At 37.0% G+C, this 22,768-nt stretch overlaps 1 protein-coding gene and 1 long non-coding RNA gene across 7 annotated transcripts in view; one reads left to right on the forward strand and one right to left on the reverse strand.

Moving 5' to 3' along the window:
* Positions 1-22,768, forward strand: part of LOC123874457 (furin-like protease 1) — a 200,161-nt gene that overhangs the window by 171,285 nt on the left and 6,108 nt on the right. For 5 of the 6 annotated variants that reach the window (XM_045919804.1, XM_045919805.1, XM_045919807.1 and 2 more), the window contains exons 7-15: positions 303-475; positions 5,018-5,227; positions 6,814-6,952; positions 10,575-10,798; positions 11,187-11,326; positions 13,694-13,812; positions 14,462-14,914; positions 15,778-15,977; positions 19,522-19,612. In XM_045919804.1, coding sequence (XP_045775760.1) covers positions 303-475; positions 5,018-5,227; positions 6,814-6,952; positions 10,575-10,798; positions 11,187-11,326; positions 13,694-13,812; positions 14,462-14,914; positions 15,778-15,977; positions 19,522-19,612 — 1,749 coding nt within the window. The remainder of the gene's footprint in view (positions 1-302; positions 476-5,017; positions 5,228-6,813; positions 6,953-10,574; positions 10,799-11,186; positions 11,327-13,693; positions 13,813-14,461; positions 14,915-15,777; positions 15,978-19,521; positions 19,613-22,768) is intronic. The other variant, XM_045919809.1, reaches the window with a different exon arrangement.
* On the reverse strand, positions 158-21,377 carry LOC123874464. The gene is made up of 3 exons (XR_006797925.1): positions 20,934-21,377; positions 16,659-16,665; positions 158-168 (listed from the first exon to the last, which is right to left on the reverse strand). It is a non-coding gene; the product is annotated as an uncharacterized LOC123874464 (long non-coding RNA).

A 22,768-nucleotide genomic window follows, 5' to 3' on the forward strand; every position in this document is an offset into this window, starting at 1 on the left:
GGCTTAGTACGGATTGGCAAAAAAAGTTCAGATGTAGATAAACTATAACACACACCTATAATATGGGTACCTTCAAGTCAATATTGAATAGGCAACTTCTAGGCAAGCGCGCTCCATCTTAGGCTGCATCATCACTTGCTAGCAGTCTGACTGCAGCCAAGTGCTAGTCTATATAATTAAAAAAAACAATTAATAATTGATTTAAATCAGAACCTAATCCTAACATTTAATAGGAAGCTAAGTTATCTACATAGATCAGGGTGAAAGAAATCATAAATTTTAAAATATTTTTTGATTCCCAGGCGTTCGCATGCTAGATGGTGATGTGACAGATGCAGTCGAAGCACGGTCATTATCCCTGAACCCTCAACACGTGGACATCTACAGCGCCTCGTGGGGACCTGATGATGACGGGAAGACGGTTGATGGTCCTGGCGAGCTGGCCACAAGAGCTTTCATTGAAGGTGTTACAAAGGTGAGGGATTTTTCTCTGTTCACTGTTAAATGTTTTATGCTAATTACTTTATTAAACGAATTTAATCAAAAAAAACAATGAACCTAAAACCTTAAAAAATATAGTATAATACCTAACTAACATAAATTATTAAAAGAAGTCTCTTTAGGCAAGGTTCCGAAGATACTGGCAGCGTTGCCCTTTGGATGGCTAGACTAACTCTTTGTCCGAGGTAGCTGCCAGCTCTTCGGTCTCCTGTGATGTCGACTAACCTTTTTGATATTTCCCTAAAAAGCCTTATAGCGCTAGGACCCCACGGACCAAGGGTCTCGACACGGAATGGGACAAAATCATATTCGGAGCCTAGACCCCTGTATTTGCAAACTTTAGCTTTTTTTTTAATTTTATGCTAATTGAAAAGTATTGGTGTATATCTTGGTGTACTGTATCGTTAAACTCGAACAATGGAGTTTGATAATGGAAGTAAAACTACATAGTGCGGTAGCAAATAGAGTTGTAATACATACAAAGTAATTGAAGAAAGCTATCTATTGAACACCTAGTAATATTTATTTATTTATTTATTTATTTATTGTCAACCAAAACAGATTACAATAATTACATTAACTTAATTCTTAAATTGCAACATCTTGACCTTATTGTAACCCTATATGGTCGCACAACATGACTATGGTTTTTTAGGCACGCTTAGTTATTATTTTATATTAATAAATTAAATTTAATATAAACACTTAATAAGTACACTTATACTACAACAAATATTACCCTAAGAATTTGACGAAATAACAATGTTATACTATTATTTTACTTAATTATTTTTACTACTTTCCTAGCAAAGATATTAAATCTGTGATCAAAAATATCTAAGTCTATATCTGTTATATTATTATAGTAGCGGCACATTCTTATAACAGGATTATAAAATGAGGTGTTATTTTTATAAGTTTCCAGTATAAAAGTTTTTGGTTTACGATTTACATATCTAACATTAAGGTTTATCTGAGAAAGTAAAGTGGGGGAGTCTATATTGGAATGTAGTATTTTATGTAGGGTTAGCAAATCTTGTCGTTTACGGCGAATATGGAGGGGAGTCATGTTAAATTTAGTAAGACGACCAGCATAGGATGGTATTTGCCTGGAGATTCCACACCGGTAGGAGAGTATTTTCAGGCATTTCTTCTGAACGCCTTCAATGTTATTAGAATGAACAGCATAGCAAGGGGACCAAATTATTGAGCAGTATTCCAGCACCGTCCGTACAAAAGTGCTATACAGTAGGATGAAGCTATGTGGATTTTTAAACATTTTCGTGGTTCTTGCTATGAAGCCCAGATTTTTGTATGCCTTATTTGTTATACTGTTGTAATGATCCCGAAAACTAAGCTGGTCATCAAACAGTACACCGAGATCCTTGATAACAAATTTTCTCTCAAGAAGTTGATCATTAATTTTATAATCAAAGGTAACTTTAGAACGTTTTTTAGTAAATGAAATCACAAAGCATTTTTTTATATTAAGATACATTTGATTTTGTGTACACCAGTCCACTAATGTAAATAAATCCTTCTGGAGATACAAGCAATCACTAAGTTCATTTATTTGATTAAATATTTTAAGATCATCAGCGTACAGAAGACAGGGTGAAGACAATCTTTCGATTAGGTCATTAATAAACACAGCAAAGAGAAGGGGACCTAAGTGAGAGCCTTGAGGCACACCGGATGTTATTGTAATAGGCTCTGACGTTTGTCCTTTAAGTCTTACTAGTTGACTCCTATTTAATAGATATGATTCTAACCATCTCAGAAGATTTCCGTGCACTCCATAACATCGTAACTTCCTCAATAATATCATATGACTAACTTTATCAAAAGCTTTGCTAAAATCTGTATAAATCGAATCCACTTGACCTCTCTTAGCAAATACTTTACATAGGTAATTTTTGTACTCTAGTAGGTTACTGACTGTAGATTTTCGTTTAAGAAAGCCATGTTGCTGAGCAGCTAATAGTGAGTTAAAATGGCTGTAAAGATACTTGTAGACGGAGGCTTCAAATAATTTAGCGATACTAGACAATATGCTAATTGGTCTGTAATTTGTACAATCCGATTTATTGCCAGACTTATGGATTGGCACTATGTGGGCTGTTTTCCAAGCGGAAGGAAATTTTCCAGTACTAAGCGACTTATTAAATAAGAAAAACAACGGCAAGGATAATTCCAGTGCACACCTTTTTAAGAGGAGAGAAGGAATGCCATCTGGGCCTGGACCTTTATTAGGATCTAACTTTTTTAATAAGTTTAATATTTCTTCTTGTTTAATAAAAATAGAACTAAATGTGGAGTGCAACTGACAATCTACGTTAAAGTGAGTGCTTACATCTGAAACGATAGTTTGTTCGAATACTGAGCTAAAATATTTAGAGAATAGTTACAACAATAGAGAATAGAGAATAACAAAACAAATTATCTTAATACATAAAATGAAAAAGTAACTGACTGACTGATTGAATTATCAAGGCACGGCTCCAATTACTAGATGGATCGGGCTATATTTAACATGCAGATAGCCACATGACGTAGACATTATTGCTAAGCAAGGATTTTGGAAAATTCGACCCCTAAGAGGCTAAAATAGGGGCTTGAAATTTCAGAATCAGAACGAAACCAACAAATAAATAACAAAATTACGTAGCTCTGAAAAGCAAGGATCAAAGTTTATCCATGGCTTTTACCACTACCTCGATACTCAAGCTTCAGGGTTGGCCATAATCGTTACGATAAGTAACCCAGGGATAACATTACCTCTATAATAGAGTCGATAAACTACTTACTGTAATGCAATATCCCGATTAAACGGGCATCCCTAAACTAATCCCAGATGCGGTTAAGGAATAAATTTGCATAAACTACAAAATGGGTTAGCTTCATTTAAATAAAGCCTCTTCGTTTGGTATAACGTTCCTAGAAACCACCTAGTAACACTGTATACTGTAGTACTGTTATAATAATGCCATTTGAGTAGTAACGTGCACTCCATACAAGCATAAAGGATGCTTATTTGCTTAAACCGGCCAAGTGCTGGTTGGACTTGTGCGCCAAGGGTTCTGTATCAGGTATAAGTGCAATTATTTTGTTGCTTAAATTATCTCCAACTGCAAATGTAAAATTGAATACACAAAAAAAAATCTTTTATGAAATAACTATAAATATTAAATATAAATATAAATTAACGATTTCAACTTATCTTTTTATTTGTTCTGTGAAACCATTGATACAAAATTAGTAGATAATCATATCGCTATGTGAAATTTTACTTTTTGATTCTAGGAATCATTTTGGCAAAATGTAAGTCAAGGGAAAGTTTGTAAAAGATCTTGATTTATTTGCGAGTGCCAAAATAATACGGCCGTATTTTTTGTTTGTGTATAAATATAGCGGACTGTTATAGTCTGTAGGTGTGGAGCTGGAGACCTAAATATTTGATAGTAAATTTAACTTGATACCCGCGGGTTCCTGAGAAAAAGGGTCTTGACAGAATCACAAACAGACGAACAATTAAGTGATCTTGTAAGGATTCAATTTTCCTTTTGAGGCATGGAACCCTAAAAAATAAATGTAACACGTCCTAGAAATAAAACTAGGTACAAAAATGAGTACATGAAAAACTCGCCCAAAACTACAAAGAAGAGTTCATAATAACTGTTGTAATGATGCAGTGTGCTGTGTGCAGCTATTTTCTTTCGTCGACTTTTCTATGTCAAGTATTCTTCCAGATATGAAATTTACATAATGTGTTTCCCACGGCGCTGAGCCGGTTTATCGCTGTGTTTACTTAACAAAACTTTAACCGCTCTTAGGGGCTTAACCAATTTTATTACTTTCAATTTTCCCATCTCAGGGAATGGTGCATTATTATTTTCGCTCAGCGCAATTTTCTTGGATACCCTCGGTGGCTTCAGAATGGGTGGGTAGATGAGCCGTATAATTACAAACAAATTGCGGTATTAAGGAATCTGTTAAATTAGGGCAAATTAAATGTTTTGTTTTCTTATGCTATGTAGTTATATGTAAATACAATTATTTTGTTGTATGAAGGGAACCTTCTTAACGGAATTTGGGATAAAGGCTTAGCTTACAAAAGTAAAACGGATGAAGACTCCGATCAAATACACTTCATTGGCTTGTATCAATATGTATCAGGTCGGACCGATAATTTTGTCAAGGACAGTCTGCCAATTCTTGCTGTTTACACTATAAGTCGTGCCTACTTTTATCATTGGCAGACTTGTTACTTATATTAATAGTATAAAAGGACGCCCGATAAAAGTGTCGTGGCCGATACTTTTATCGGATCCCACTCAATAGCTATTGGAATACATACGTCAATATACTCGTAACACTGACAGATGTATTGAGACGATAAATGTGTCGGTCCAACCTACTGTGGCTGTATGAATGAAAATTCGCTCCTCACGGGTCTCTTATGACACTATCTCATTGTTTTTTTTTCTTTTCGTCCTAATAAAATATTTGTCACCAGGGTCGCAACGGCAAAGGCTCTATCTTCGTCTGGGCATCAGGCAACGGAGGCAGAGAGCACGACAACTGCAACTGCGACGGCTACACCAACTCCATCTGGACGTTATCGATATCATCAGCGACAGAGCGAGGCGATGTTCCTTGGTACTCAGAGATGTGTAGCTCCACCCTCGCCGCTACGTATAGTTCTGGCGCTACAAATGAGAAACAAGTACGTATAATTATTATTAGTCTCTCTCTCTCTCTCTGTTCAATCGACCAGAGAGAGAAAGAGAGACTATTTACTTTATTACGGAAGATCGTGGTCCTGGCAAGATCAAAACTTCGAATGGATCAGCTTTTTCCATTTCCTTCTGTCAGTGGCTATTTTAGCGGTAGTGTAGAGCTGACTTGAATTGAACTCCTTCAGTTAACTTAACTACCACTCCTGTATTAATAGTCCTACCTACTAACCTATTTATTTCTATGATCCTGATATTGATCTAGTTTTTGTTCATACCATATTTTTGAAGCAAAGCGGATATTTGAGACCTAAATGGGAATATGTAGTAATAAACGTTGTGGCACCTTTTTGGCTGGCGCAAACGTACTTATTCTAGTTTATTAACAGTAGAAGTAAAAAGTATCTACTTAATAATATAATACCTAATAGTATATTATTATAGCTCCGCTACTACTGAGTGTCCCTCGACACCTGACTGCGTTTTTTAATTAGCAGCTTCCTTATCTTGCTTTGAGAACACAAGTTAATCATATAAATTCTAAAATTGCCATGCCCTTGAAACCGCAAACAAGAGGTAGATTTAGGATAAAAAAAAAAGTTGTGCGAGAGTAAAATAATTCCCATTATGTCTACTAGCTAATTTATATTGTCTTAGCTCAGTGCTCATCTTGTGTGGATACATTTTGTCTCAATTAATTTGTCGAAGTAGGTAAAATAAAACACCTAAAAACGACTGTTGACCTTTTTAAGCTTAATAAAAAAGTAATCATGCCTAGTGCACAAGTCTGCCACTTGGCGGTAATTGATATGGCTTTTTTCAATAAACTCTGCTATAAAAGAGAGCTGTGGACTCAATCTAAAATATTGCTTGTCCTCTTTGAAAATTAAGCTCGTAACATAAATCAAATGAGAAAACTGTTATTGAAAATTCAGCGCTCTGGCACAATGTTGCATAAAAACTGATGACTTTATGGCTCTTTTAATAAGTGCTACTATATCAGGTTAGCATATTGTTTTTGTGTAAATCGGTATCATAACTGACCATCAAAGCATTAAGAGGGCTCTGTCCGTCACTCGTTTCATACAATCGTAGTTCCAATTTCATTTGAATATTAAGCAACTTGAATATTAAGAAAATTTTCATACAAATCTTTGAGCCCCTGTAATTTTAAAACTACATATTTTAAGAAAAATCTAAAACACCACAGACACAGATATTAGTTTCTAAAATATGTCTGCAAAATTTCATAGACTTTGGTTGCTTAATATTCAATTGAAATTGGAACTACGATTGTATGAAACGAGTGACGGAGAGAGCCCTGTTAAGAATAGCATTTTAGTTGAAAACTATCTGAAATTAGAAATTTGATAGTCTATGGGAAAATATACAGCGACTTTAGTGGACATTGTTTTAGCTTTACTATAAAAAATCGTGAATTGAATTTGTGAACTGGATTTTTGGCTACATACAGGAGTCTAGTTAAGTCTAAACTACTCGAAACTCAGGTCAATTTTACGCGCTGCAAGTATGTTTCTGCCTTTATGTTGTTATACTTTGCATATTATTCGTGCAGGTGGTAACAACGGACTTGCACCATGCATGCACGACAGGGCACACCGGCACATCTGCATCGGCGCCGCTTGCTGCGGGCATATGCGCGCTCGCTCTGCAGGCTAACCGGGATCTTACTTGGAGGGATATGCAACACATAGGTAAGTGCTACACGGGTGGTAAGAAAATGGATTTTAGAACATCTGCATCGGTGCCACTTGATGCGGGCATATGCGTACTCGCACTGCTTGCTAACCGGGATCTTACTTGGAGGGATATGCAATACATAGGTAAGTGCTACACGGATGGTAAGAAAATGGATTTTAGAACATCTGCATCGACGCCGCTTGCTGCGGGCATATGCGGGCCTACCGGGATCTTACTAGGTGAGACATGCAACAGATACCTACCTATGTGCAACACGAATACTGGAAGGAAATTGTATGTAATAATATATTTTTGTAGAATGCAATAACTGTAGTCTAGACCACAGACACATTATATCCTTATTCTATGCCACAGAGGCCAACTCACATAATAGGTCAGGTCACACAAATCATAACTCGCTAGATCCTAATGGAAGTTAATAAATAATTATACCTACCTATAAACGCCAATATAGCGAGTTTACTATAGTTCCCATCAAATTTTTAGATGTCTGACAATAACATCCTTTACAAACTATTATTGTTTACTTATTATAGTACGAAGCCGTTCTGGGAAAATACTAGAAGAAAAATTTCACCTACTAGAAGCTGTTCCTCTTTTATTTATTGTAACCCGTACATCTGTACCTACACGGTTTGCCTGGAATCTCTCTTAAAATAGTATTTCTACGAACCTGAAAATTCATCACGATAAATTATTATGAAGGTAAAGTTACCTGAGCTCGTATATTATTTACCAATTACTTTTCCATGAAAGTAATAAATACAATATTGTAAAACATCCCTGGAAATTTACAAGAAATAACATTCATTTTTTATTTTTTCTTTAATTTTCAAAGGTCATTTTGCAATTTTTGTTATTTTTTGCCAAAGCCGGCAATAGAAATACACATTCTATCCAAATTTCAACCCTCTACCTATTATCGTTTACGAGATACAGCCTGCTGACAGACAGACGGGCGGACGAACGGGCGGATGGACGGACGGACGGACAGCAGAGGCTTAGTAATAAGGTCTCGTTGGCACCTTTCCGGTACGGGACCCTGAAAATGGCCTGGTCCAAAGTTAAATTTGGGTATACGCGCACTTATTAACTGTTTCAGTCTGACCATTTTATCTAAAAGCCATTTAGGTCGTGGGGATTACAGGGGATTACAGATAATACAAGGGCCGTGATGTACGACGCCAATTATGCTAATGTGTTAAGGCTTGATCAGACACAACACGCGATCGCAGCCACTCACGACGAAAACATGTGTAACCATCGATCGAACACACAAACATACATACATAGTTTCCGCGACCGCATCTGCATTGATTATTGCGGATTCGATGCGGATGTCCAAATCAATGCGGAAGCTTCACAATTGCGGATACGTCATGTGAATATCCGCAACATCCCTAATATGTAGAGATGAGAAAACGATACACTTACAAGTGAAACGTTATTCCATCTCTCTTTTTCGCAAGATTGGACCATTTTGAGACGCTGACAATCCTGCATTGTTACACCAGGAGTACGCGTGACTGTCATCAGCATAAGAGAAGGTCAGGTCTAACAAATCGTACTAGCATTCTAGCTGATGTACCGTGCGACTCCAGTCGTTGCGTCTGGTCAGGCCTTTATGCTAATGTATTAACCTGCAGTCCACTGCATGCGAGAATATAAATGGCCGTGTGATCAGTCCAAATAGGTGATATAGTGCTACTGATTTAATTTTATAGGATTACCTAACGCACATGAAGCAAACTTTATAAAGCAACTAGCTAATGCCCGCGACTTTGTTCGCGTGGATGTAGTTTTTTAAAAATCCTTTGGGAACTCTTTGATTTTCCAGGATAAAAAGTAGCCTATGTGCTAATCCAGAGTATAATCTATCTCCATTCTAAATTTCAGCCCAATCCGTCCAGTAGTTTTAGCGTGAAGGAGTAACAAACATACATACACACACACACACACACACACACACACACACACACACACACACACACACACACACACATACAAACTTTCGCCTTTATAATATTAGTGTGATATTGTGTACCGACGCGATCAAGGCATACTAAGTATAACCCAACAAATATGAACACACGTAAACTAAACCTTTTACAGATCTTTGAAAGATAATGATGAATAGTATTTTCACTATCTTTTGTGGAAAAGATCAGACTAGATTTCTGCCAAAAAAGGCGGTGGTCTCCGTTTGGAAAATCTTAAAGCAACTAAAAATGACTTTTTCGAGTGTTACATCATAGATACAACACTCTACCACTTTAAGAGATCGATATCATGTACTTTGGTGACCAGACCACGCTAATTCAGGTAGATCACGCTAAATTCAATGATATCATTTGTCGGTACATGTACTTTATTGCCTTTGGCCTCTAAAGTCTGAAGCTGAGCAAAGTCAAAGTTTGCTTTGTAGATCTCAGCCTAAAAGTTGTCATTGCTATAATCCATATTATAAATGCGAAAGTGTGTCTGTCTGTCTTCATTTCACGGCCCAACAGTTTAACCGATTCTGACGAAAGATACAGTTAGCTTGTATCCCGGGGGCGGACATAGGCATATTTTCATCCCGGAAAATCAAACAGTTCCCACGGGATTCCTAAAAACCCAACCGCTCAACTGATTTGTAGGTACCGAGATAGCTTGCGTCCATGTTATTGACATAGGCAACTTTTTATCCCGGAAAACCCAACAGTTTCCAGATCTTCAAAAACCTACATCCACGCGGACGAAGTCGCGGGCATCCTCTAGTGACTACTAAAAAGGATAGAGCTAGTCTCAATTTTTACATACACCATGACCGCATGATAACCGTGATGAATAGATACCTACGTGCGTTAACCGCCTCATTTGCACAAGCTTTTATGTTAAGTGTATGGTAATAAGGGCGCTACTGCCTAGAATACTGTACTGATGGATGAGTGATTGCTATAAAGTGGCATCAATACTGCCGACTAATTAATATTAAGTGGCTACTACCGGTATCTATCGCATTGAGCGTAGTTTATTTATATCCTTAGGAAATCCCAGTTGATGATCTTACAGATAGGTACATACGTCAGACCTCATCGAACACTATTTACTTGATATAAAGTGTCATAAGTACTGTCATAGTATAAGGAGAGACACAGTAGTCCGATACCTTTGATCCCGTGGTTAATCACGACCGCGAAGGCTCCTCCATTTGGATCCCGGTCATACTGGGGACATCTTGAGTCGCTCCTTTACCGCACGTTTGCTTTGTCTACACAGCCTCCTCGAACCTCTGTAGGTAATAACATACTATCCTTACTATGTGGTACCTCTACTGAAAGTGGACATTATTTGGTTGTTTTTCGGTAGAGGAAAGGGGAATGGTATGGAAAAGGTATACGATCAATATAAAGAACGCAGCGTAAGAGAAATTCAGATTTTAAGCATGCAGCGCAAAAACGCGTAATTCCGCGCGTAGAAATTCTCTTTAGCATTTTGTCCCCATAAATATGACGCTTTCTTATCATTTCTATACTACGTATTCCGCGTACGTTTTTTCGCCCGCGGAATTCGAGGGAATTTGTACCGGGACGTTCGATTTGAATTTTCTATCATAAGTTTTTTCTGTCACAGTGGTTAGAACTGCAAGACCGGAGCGTCTTAGCCTCGGTGGAGAGTGGAGAATCAATGGTGTAGGAAGGAACGTATCGCATTCTTTCGGCTACGGATTACTGGATGCAGCGGGCATGGTGCGACTTGCCAGGTCATGGAGAACAGTTCCCGCTCAAAGGAGATGTGAATTAGCTGCACCGAGACCCCAAAGGGCGGTTCCACCAAGATCTTCCATTACTTTGCAGGTGAGGTTTTTGGTTATTGGTTATTTTTAAATAAGTTCTTAGAATGTAGGTCAATGTAATTGCTTAGAAGTGTAATAATGTAATAGTAAAATTTTAACAACCTAATGGTACAGACCGGTATAAATATCTAGCAGCTAATTAAATAAAAAAAGCGTTTTAACGGTGAAAGAAAGTATCGTATGGAAAGTATGGCTGAGAGTTCTCCATAATATTCTTAAAAGTGTATGAAGTCCCCCAATCCACACTTGATCAGCGTGGTGGATGATGACCAAATCTTTCTCATTCTGAGCGAAGACCCGTGCTCAGTAGTGAACGCGATAGGTTTTTGATGAACTCAAAAATAGACCTTGCAAATACATAAAAGCTTAATGAATTTTATTTTATACAGCTCGATGTAACTACGTGCCCCGGCGTGAACTACCTAGAGCACGTCCAGGCAAGAGTATCGCTGGCTGCAGTTCGTCGAGGTGATCTTCGAATCGCGCTTACGTCGCCTGCTGGTACTAGAGTCACGTTGCTAGCTCCTAGGTAAGTGACTTGCTCCTCTAAGTAAGCTAATCCAACTGCGTGCTCTGACGTGAACTACGTAAAGACTGTCCGAGCAGGAGTATTGCTGGATTAAAAAAAAGGCAAATTAAATTAGCGAATTATCATTATCATCATCAACTTGTCCACTATTGAACTTAGGTCTTCCATAACGAAAGCTACTACTACACCCAGTCCTTTGGTTGAAATCTATAGAGCGTACTTTTGACTTAGCTTACACTCAAGTTTCAGGTAAAAACAGACAGATTTATGCCAGCGGTATAGCTCTGTCTCGTTTTAACAGTGTCTCTAAAGTCTGAGCAAAGTCAAAGTGCGCTCTATAGCCTTAGTTTTCTGCACCCAGCCTCCTGCCATTCTCTTTATATCGCTTCTTATCCTCAGTTCATCGTGAAAGAGGGTCCTCTCATTTGTACACATCTGCACTCCAGGGCTCTCCGGCTCTAATGGCCATCACTTCTGCAACAAGCGTGGATGGCGGCTGCCCACTGTCACTTCAACTTGTCAATAGTTTGGGCTATATTGATCTTAGCCTGCGGATCTCATGATTCCGGATCTTAATCCTAAATCCTTACATGGCTTGATAAGAAACTAAACTTGCGGATGACGGCGCTGGTTAGTATCTACATTGCCATATAGGTAGATATGTGATGACGCAAATAATCGAATAAGTACGTCATCGATATAGAATTTGGTCTTTTCATCGAAGGAATGCCTAGATGAGACCTACCGGTATTAGCTACTAATAAAAGTGCGAGCTATGTGTGTCTCATAAAACAGGTGGACGATTTTTATGTTCCTTTCACAACTTTTCCCCTAAACATCGATATCGGGCAATAGATCTGCCTTCACAATTCGCCTTACAGCGCAATTACCGAACTTGGCGGCAGTCGGCGGCGTACTTTATCACTTTGGAACAGCATACGCGGCAATAAAACCTTCTTTCTACCTTTCTCGGCACATTTCTCAGACAAAGAATCAAGGTGGAGTTGACATAAAATAATACACTGTTAAAGCGAGCTAAGTGTATGGAAAAGCTCTATAGAGTGATAAAGACAAAACACATTTTATTGTCATAGTTTCGTTTTTTTTTTTTTTGGTGGACACAGTTGCCATCTGTGCCCAACAAATCTGAATATGCACGTACGAAAAGACGACTTTAATCACATTTCTTTGAAGCAGTGTAATCTGAGTTAATGTTGCACACCGAGGCTCATGGCCACTTTTAACGTTTTAACTTTTTAGCCAAAAAGTTAAAAGCTCCAAAGTTACGGAATTAGATTTAAGTTACACTGTTGCCGCGCCACACTTTGCAGCCGAAATGAATTTTCTGGAAACTTTATATTACCTACGTTAATAAAACAGCGCTCTTTTTTGAAGTATTTCCACAGGTGGAAAGATTTATATTTTTTCGTGTAATATTAAAGTTATTAATTCGCAAAAAATATAGTTTTGCACATTAAAAAAAAAATAAGTTAATTTAGATAAAATCTACCAGATTCGTAACCAAAGTCTGCCAATTTGCAAATTAGCCAGCGTGGTGTACCATTTCCAATCTGAGCTGAGACCCGTGCTCAGTAGTTGGTCAGCGATATGATGAATGTAGATAATGTTTATTGGTAACGAAGTTAGGAACGCAGTTAATAGGAGCTGTCAGACTGTTCGTTAATTATTTTCATGCATTCTGGAGGAATTTCTTCTCTTCAAAATGTAATTCCGTACAAAACTTGAAACTCTTGAAAGACAGCAGCAGAAAATAAGTCATGAGCATTGCAGGAGCGACAGACGCTTGCTAAGTGCTAAAAAAAAATGGAAGTACCAGATGCAAGATTAAACTATAATTTATACCCCTCGAGCAATTTAGGAAACGTTAAAAATCGTGCAGTTGGGAATTGCATACAGATCCTCTTTAACTAATTAAGTAATTCATCTCTACATAATATAATACTTACTAAGTCGCTTCCCGCCATCTGTCCCTCTGTACGCTTTGACCTTCTAAACCACGCCACAGATTTTAATGCGGCTTTCAACAATATAATAATAGTGATTCAAGAGGAAGGTTTCTACGAAGGTATACTTGGTTTAATATTGTTTTGTTGAAATATGACGGTAATTATTCAGGATGTCGGAAGAATTCAAGCTTTTATCGAAAATACTATCTCATTATTTTTAAATATAACAAATTACCACACTGACACTGCATTAGTATTTAAATTGCATCATTGCGAGGACGGTGCGGGTCGCTAGTTTGATAAAGCAAATAAATAAATTGAATTGAATTGAATTAAACTGATATAATATGTAACTCCATCTCTAGGGAGTGATTTAATTATACAAACAATTTTCCACCAGGCCACACGACTCGTCGCGAGCGGGATTCAATTCGTGGCCTTTCATGTCGGTGCATATGTGGGGGGAGGGACCCCTTGGCGTGTGGCAGCTTGAGGTCTCCAACGAAGGGCGGTATATGGGTGAGTTATCGTTTATCATTCTTTTTTATTTAAATACAAGTTACCCCTTGACAGCAATCTCACCTGGTGGTAAGTGATGATGCAGTCTAAAATGGAAGTGGGCTTACCTGGAAGGGGTATGGCAGTTTTTATTAAATCCATACCCCTTCTGTTTCTTCACGGCATCGTACCGGACCGCTAAATCGCTTTACGACACGGCTTTGCCGGTCATTGCCGGTTTTATGTCATGCTCCTCCAGCATAACCTCCAAGAAATGTTTTACACGAAATACCAGAGTTTTTTTTAAGATAAATCCTTTTACATAGTGTCCGGTTGTCGCGCTAGGCCTGATGTCGTGTAAATTGAAGGTTTGTATATCATACGAAACATTGGATATCTACACAGTCGTTTATCATTATTAAAATTCTCATGTTCCACGGGGTTGTATTCTTCTACCCTTACTAAAATCATGGAACCCTGAGTTGGCAAGAAATCTATGAATTTGGAAACCTTAGCATCCTGATGTAGATCTATGCCTACACAAAAGTTAATCTGTGACGCTGCGGTAAATTCTTAAAAAAAAGTGAAAAGTAATTTGTAATTTCATGCACTTGCATATCTGTTTGTTAGACACTACAAAGATTCACAATTGTGAACTTTCGATGCCTAGGTCGGGCGACATTGCAAGACTGGTCGTTGACGTTATACGGGACAGGCTCGCCGGCCGCTAAAAATGACCCAATACCGTTTAGAAGTCCAATTATACGAAATAGGAGCAACGCAACTCGGCCCGTAGTCGTTCAGGCCGGGAGGAAAAACAACAGAGGGAAAGCCATTCCCATAGTGCCGACGTACACAGTCGGCTTAGTGAAAAGAAAAAAGAACAAGAATTCGAAGAATCCTAATAGGAATTCGCAGAAAAAACAGGGACGGCCGGCGACGCGCTCGCCCGTCGACAGCACGACGGCGCGGGTCACGACGTCAACTACGCCGGATTTGAGCCTTAATTTGCGAGGGGACTTAAAGCACCCTCTGTCGGATGCCAGAGGGCGTAAGATGTCCAGTCTGTTCGACCAGTACCCGAAAATTCAGCGGATTTACCCCGCGCCGCTGCAAGCCAACGGTACCTTGTGCATGTTGTCCGTTGCTACGTTTTGCAGTGTTTTATTTGATTTTATTTGACATCCGCATAGTTCGAGCTTGCACGTCAATTACCCTTGTTCCCGACTTGCCATTTTGCATGTCGTGTGTTTGCGTTGTTTAAATTTTATTTCGTAGTTCAATTTTATTCTTTGTCCAGAAAGATTCGCTGGATTTTTTTCTTGTTGATTTTTTTACTGCTTCACGTCATGTAGAGAGTTATTTTATATATCTGTAAGTGTTTGTAGGTACTCGTTTAGTATTTATTTCAGAATTCTACTTAATCAATAAAAAATAACACTGCTAGTTGAATGAGCACCGTAACCGCTGCCTGTATAGCTATATGAAATGTTAATTGAGTGATATATATGCTCCCAAATTAATTTGACTGTATTTTATATAGCAAACGAATTCGTCATGTAAGAAGTGTAAATAATTTAAGTAACAAATATCGGTAATGTTCAAATCTTTTTGCTTTTATAACATATTTTGTAACCTTTGCACATTTTTAACCCCCGACCCAAAAAGAGGGGTGTTATAAGTTTGACGTGTGTATCTGTGTATCTGTCTGTGGCATCGTAGCTCCTAAACGAGTGAACCGATTTCAATTTTTTTTTTCGTTTGAAAGGTGGCTTGGCTTGATCGAGAGTGTTCTTAGCTATAATCAAAGAAAATCGGTTCAGCCGTTTGAAAGTTATCAGCTCTTTTATAGTTTTCTTATAGAGGTTTTTGTGTCGGGGGTTTTTAAATTTTTAGTTATTGATACACAACTTATGGATAAGTATAGACTTCTGTTGTAAAAACTGTTCTTATTAAGGCACTAATAGAACCTATTTCTGTATCCAGCTGGTCCATTGACGCAATGGGAGTTGATATTCTACGGCACGGAGACGCCTGCGCAAGAATACGACGCGTCTCCTGAAAGCAACTCCTTGGGAACTAGTGGTGCTACGTCATGGAGCGACAACGTGCCTGAGGCGCCAGAGGAAGTGAGACAGAACACTATAGAGGATGATCTCGCTCTCGTGTGGCATGATTCTCATGCGGTAAGTTATTATTAATTTGACGTTCATACTATCGATGATTTCTGGCTCTATTTTACCTTGGATTCTTACTACGCACTAGACACGAGTCTAACCTTACTCGAACGTCACCTGAGTTGAAGTCCGAGTGCCACAAGACTACACTTTCAGGACAACGTCTTACTTCAAAGAGCTTTAGTGCTTAACAGGGCTCTCTCCGTCACTCGTTTCATACAATCGTAGTTCCAATTTCATTTGAATATTAAGCAACCAAAATCCATGAAATTTTGCAGACATATTCTAGAAACTAATATCTGTGTCTATGGTGTTTTTGATTTTTCTAAAAATATGTAGTTTTAAAATTACAGGGGCTTAAAGATTTGTATGAAATTTTTTAAGACCGCGTAACTTTGAAACCGAATATTTTAACAGAAATCTGGAAAATCACAGACATAGATATTAGTTTCTAGAATATGTGTGCAAAATTTCATGGACTTTGGTTGCTTAATATTCAAATGAAATTGGAACTACGATTGTATGAAACGAGTGACGGAGAAAGCCCTCTTAATACTAGACAACGCGCTAAATTCCCCTACCCTAAAGAAGCAGTGGGTATGCTACAAGTTACCGTACGTTCACACGGAGACACGATTTGCCGAATCTTATTTTCATCGGATCTGGAAAAACCGAATGTTGTATTCACACAGCACATCTTGCTTGGCCGTATCCGACGGCCTCGTATCGGGATCTCGTGTGAACTCACCATCCGGCTTTTATTAGCAAGAGCGCGCACAGTTCCTCACGTTGATTTGGAAGCGATGGACGTGAACAGTCTTGCTATACTATACTGGTATTATCGCCGTCAGCGTCGTAGAAAAAGATTGTGGTTAAACCCAATAGTACAAAGAAGATCAACAGTTGGTCCCTCCCGCCCACCCCTCCTTCCCAGCTTGTGCGACGCATTCGGTTTCAAGATCCGACAAAAAACCGAATCTACCCCTGCGTGTATCGTATGAACGCATGTATTGAATGCCCTATACCACTGCATCGGATCTGCATTTTGCAGTATCGCCGGATCGGTTTGTAGTCGCAAAATCGGATGTCAACTTCAGCAAGATTCGGTTTTTTTGTCGTGTCTTGAAACCGAATGCATGTGTGAACTCCTTCATTGAAATACTTATGCCACTAAACCGAATCCTGCAAAAAACCGATTCGGTAGAGAAACACTCGACGCCGTGTGAACGTACCGTTAATGGGAGAGCCATTCCGTCATTGTGGGTCACTCTACAATAGGGATGATAACTACAAGTCAAATCAGTGACTTTTTATTAAACGTCAAAACGCTCGCTTCGTAAGGGAGCTTGTACGAAATTCACAGATGTGACGTCATAAGCATTTGACATGATTGGACGTACTTTTTTAATTAAATCCATAACTTAAAATGGTTAGCAAGCTTAAAACTAACAACGGACGTGAATTTTACGAATTTTGGAAGACCCTCTATTTAATAATTCCTAAGAAATAATTTATTTTCTACATAGGCATCATCCCAATTAGCACCACCTTCATAAATGTGCAAAAAGAAAACTATTGCTCAGAATACAAATCGGTCGGGATCTTTTAAAATTATCTGAGGTCACCTTCATACTAAATAAGCATTCACATGAATTCACTAATATATTTTTCCATTTATTTATTTATTTAGTCATCGCAAAAAATAGCCTTGGGTGTGAATGCAAAATTGTATCTACTTATACCTCCCACTTGTGTCGTTTACCGTTCAGGATGGAATTTATAGCGTTTGCGGGACATATAAATCATAATCTTGAGGTGTCAAATAGTATCGTATTATTAGGATTTATGGCCACCGCTGTCCGTGTCATGACATAGTAAAGAATCCAACTATCGTTAAGTATAGTGATTCCGGCGGTATCAATAAATCTATACCCGGAGTCCGCACTTTATTGTGAGTTATGAGAAAATTGATATTACGTATTGTTTTGGTTTTAGACTTCAATAGTTGTATTTTTTATAAATAACTAGCTGATGGTCCGCACATGAGCTAGTTATTTATAAAAAATACAACTACTGAAGTCTAATATCAATTTTCTCATATTGCGGACCTTGTTCGCGTAGATTCAGATTTTTAAAACGCTCGTGGAAACTTTGATTTTCCGAATTAAAAGAAGCCAATGTCACTTTGGTGTTTAAGTATACCCATTCAAAAAATCACGTCCTTGCTCTGTTTCGACGTTACTGAAGGACAAACCAATAAACTAACAAACAAACACACTTCCGTATTTATAATATGAGTAGTGACGTTTTGAGTTATTCATTCAGTGGATTTCTTTGTTTATACGCTTTGGAGAATACTTTTTGAAAGGCCGAAATCATTCCAGCTATTTAGTTATTATTTGGATCATATTATTCGGTTCTATCGGAAAATCTAGTAACTTGCATGTTGCATAGAAGGCATGCAGCTTGGCAATAAACGCAAAAGCGGAGATGACATAGTGTGTCGTGTCTTTGACAAATTCCTAGCGTCAAATTTAGCTTGAATTTGCCGGTCAACTTGTGTTTCCTGTTTCACGGCACATTTCAACATAGGAATGTTATCATTGTCTTCTTTCGTAGGTATAAAATAGGTGTTTTACAAGGAATTTTTATGTACTACGTCAAAAACATAATAAAAGTAACCAACTTTTTGAAACAAGCTTTTAACTATACAGTATAGGTAAAAAATAAAAATACATATGAACAAAGGAAGTTAATTAAAAGATTTTAATAATTACATAGTAACATCAGATTCGGTTATCGTATTCTGTTAATTAAAGTATCAAAATACGTTTCGTCGAATATGATGGAAAATATTGCAAGATAATGTTTTTTTGGTACAGATATTTCAATTGTTCTGAAGTAAACCTATGAGGAGTGCATGTGAATTTGGTATGAGATTTCTGAAATTCGCACTTTTTATCAATAAACACTTAAATAAATTCAGTATTGACTCACATTTTCCAATAAAATATCCTGAATAATAATTTTCAATTAATTGCAAGAAATATATACAATTCAACAATTGTATATATTTCTGACTTCGTTAACTATAGTGCCTCTTAATAAAATTAAAATATTTCATTAATTGAGGATTTAATAAATAATTAATTAATTTACGTTTCTCCGAGTTGTCTACTTAACTGCAATTTGAACTTCCTAAAACACTAATCTGTAGAATTAATTTTAAAGTAGATACATCATTTTTTTTACTTTAACACTTTAACTTGAATGGTTTTATTTATTAGCAGTTGCCGTAATTAATTGTCTTAACTACTTGTACCTACCTATGTACTTTAAAACACCTGGATATAAGAATATGGTGGTCTCAAAGCAGCTGTTATGTTTGGCGGCCATTTTAAATACGGATGGAAGTAACGCGAATGTTACTTCCAACCGAAAAAAGGTCTAAGTGCTCATAGCCACGTCTAAAAAAGTTCGACAATACATAATAGCTAATTCTTGGTCACAGCTAAGACTACTTTTTGTTTAATTTTTTGTTTTTAATCTATAGATTCGAGAGGAGGGTCCGGAAGTGGAGGCTGGCGGATACGCGGCCAGCGGCTGTATCACACACGGCGCACAGCCGCCGCACCAGTGCCTAGGTTTGTGCCTCTTGCTCCTAATCTTACTCTCCGCGGCCGAAGCTTTGGCCCTGTCATCCCAAAGCAGACAGCCGCGTAGATGTAAGCGAAACTGTGCACTAACTGCTAGCGTAAAGCTCACACAAACCAGCGAAAACGCGCGGCCGCCTCGAGCGCCTTGCTTGCGGCCATCTAAACACCTTCGCTCAGTGCTGGTGCCGTAATACTTGAGGCTCGTGATTTTAGTTGAATTCTTTAAAATAATAAGTACAAGATGTTATGAACATAATAAATCCAATTATTTAATATTAATTATTATTAATAATTACTCTTATTTTTATCATCAATGTCCGAAACAATTCAATACTGCCGCAAACGCAACTATGATTCTGTAATAATACTAACATTAAATAAATAAATAAATAGATCCCGTTTTTATATTAGTTAAATAACTTAAAACCCGGAGTAGGTAATATTTTATTTACAATTGTTTCTAGCACATAATAGTCCAGTCCTTTATAACTTTTACAATAACTAACGTCAGCAACAATAAAAGGTCAGAGAAAGTTTGGACTTCTGAATTTTCGTATACGTAAATTATTTATCTATAGCTAATGTTAAATAATGTAAATCGCAGTTATTTCAAAATATCATATAAATATAATATCTAAATATAAAACTACTTACCTATACTGTGAAGGTGTTCAATACTATTAAGAACTAAAACTATAAACCCTTATAAGCAAAAAATATTTTGAAATGACTGCGATATAAAATTTGTACGATATTTTGTAAGAATAAAGTGATGTCCAATAATCTCATAGGTATTTTGTAATATCACCTATTATTCGGCAAAAATAAAGAGCTAGAGAAAAAGTGCAATTACATAAAATTATTATTACGTATTCCAAAACGAAGACGTCCATTTTGCTTGGGTAATTGCATCGTGAATATGTGGAGTAATTTGAATCAGAGTGGACATTTAGTTACATAAAAGTATCTGTAGTGTAAAAAAATTAGTTAGAAAATGCCTGTGGTACTTAAGGAAAATATTCTTGCGGGCGATTGTTATGCTTTTTTGTCAATATACTTACCCAGGCCATCGTGTTCTATGATCAGACTAGTGTATAAAGTAAAATGTGGAAAATTATTCTATTCATTAATTAATTATTGATGAAGCTATAAGAAAGTTATAACAATACGCTTAACAATGTTAGTTTTTCGGCGAAAATAACACTTGTTTAAACACTGTACAGAAATATATCTTATTGTAAACAATTTTAATATCGCATCGTATCACAGCAGCTCATATCTCATCTCGTACGTCAAGCTATTAAAGTACTAATAGAGCTATAATAACGATTTACTCAGAGGCTGGCTCTCACAAACGAAGTTTTAATAGGTTTTGGGATATATTCCACTCCAGCCAAACTCCCGAACTTAATCCTGTCCTTAAAATGGCTAATAGGTACCTAAGTACTTGTTTAATAATGTTTTGTTTAAACATAAAAATAGATTTTTATGCAAATAAACTTTACAAGTGCTTTGAATCGTCAACTTGACAAATACCGGTTCGTCAAGGACGTAGATAGCTCTGGTCCTTTCCAAGTCAATCTGGGGTGTCATCCCTGATTCCCGCCGGAAAAACCTGGAAGACGCCGAGTAAAACTTCGTCGCCCCATCCATGTACTTCCACTGTAAGTTTTAAACGTGAAAAATAAAATTTACTTATGTTGAGCGTAGTTATTGAAATTATAGAAAAAAATATTATAATTCACTAGCTGATGCCCGCGACTTCGTTCGCGTGGATGTAGTTTTTTAAAAATCCCGTGGAACTCTTTGATTTTCCGGGATAAAAAGTAGCCTATGTGCTAATCCAGACTATAATCTATCTCCATTCTCAGCCCAATCCGTCTAGTAGTTTTTGCGTGAAGGAGTAACAAACATACACACACACACTCACACACACACATACAAACTTTCGCCTTTATAATATTAGTGTGATATAATACATCTCGCCACAATAATCACCACTCCATCACTTATCTGATCATAACGATGGCCTATTAGCGTTATAGAATTACATATAGGTATACAAGATACAAGATTAATACTTTACGTTAAAATATTCCCCGAACTTCCAATGTTGCAATAGAAAATATTTTTTACACTTGTTACGTTGTTATTCAAATATCCACAAATGTTTACTTTTGCCTCCAACCAAATAAAGGCATTCTGTTAAGGCTCGGGGCAAAACCGACTTTCGGGTACGATTTCGATTATTCTATTAGAGTTCAAATTTGCATTCCTTATTTTTTATTGAAGCAAGTAAAAAAGTTAGTTGATTAAAGGTTAAATGATCAAGAACTGTTGAATTTAACTTTTTGATCCTTACTAAACTGTGTAAATGTGTCTAAATTGTATTTAAAAGCTGTTTATTATCGAAAAATAGCTATATGAACGAATCGGGTAAATGATTCAAACATGTATTTTATAAATATAATCATACTAATCGTAATTGATTTTCTAACAATTTTTCCGACTGTATGATTGTTGCGAAATTTTTCTAAGTAAAAAATAGTTAATCGTATCCGGAAATCAAAAAATTGCCTCTATCTTTAAACACAATATACCAAATGTTACGCATTTACTTTCCGCTTTTACCTAAAATAATAATTATTTATTGAAAATATTTAGATAGAAATATAATAATTGTTTAGCTTAATGTTTGTTATAAATGGATAAAGCGTTTTGGCGATATTTTCACCTTTTTGAGTACTTATTCGGTAATTTTTAAAGCATATTTCTATGTAACTATCTGAGCTCTGGTTTTATAGGATATGGTGCTAGTACAGTGTGGTCGCTATATTAATATGAGGGGATTTGCTAGAGAGAGCGATTTTCATGTCAATGTTACAAAACTAGGAAACTATTGAATTTAGTTTCAATTTGGTTTCAATAGACAACGTTTCAGTGTTATTCGATGCTACTTATATATCGACCGCTATCCTAGGAAACTAGAGTCGCTAGAAACGAAATTAGAGTTTTTAGTGAACAAACTCATTAATGGAGTTGATAATATCTTGCTAATTTACATAGATGGATAAGCATCAAATTAAAAAACAAAAAGAATATTAGCCACGCTAATCATGACTGATAACTCCCTTTCCTAATAAT

Source organism: Maniola jurtina, chromosome 18 (genome assembly GCF_905333055.1).
Source record: "Maniola jurtina chromosome 18, ilManJurt1.1, whole genome shotgun sequence".
In the NCBI taxonomy this organism is placed as follows: domain Eukaryota; kingdom Metazoa; phylum Arthropoda; class Insecta; order Lepidoptera; family Nymphalidae; genus Maniola; species Maniola jurtina.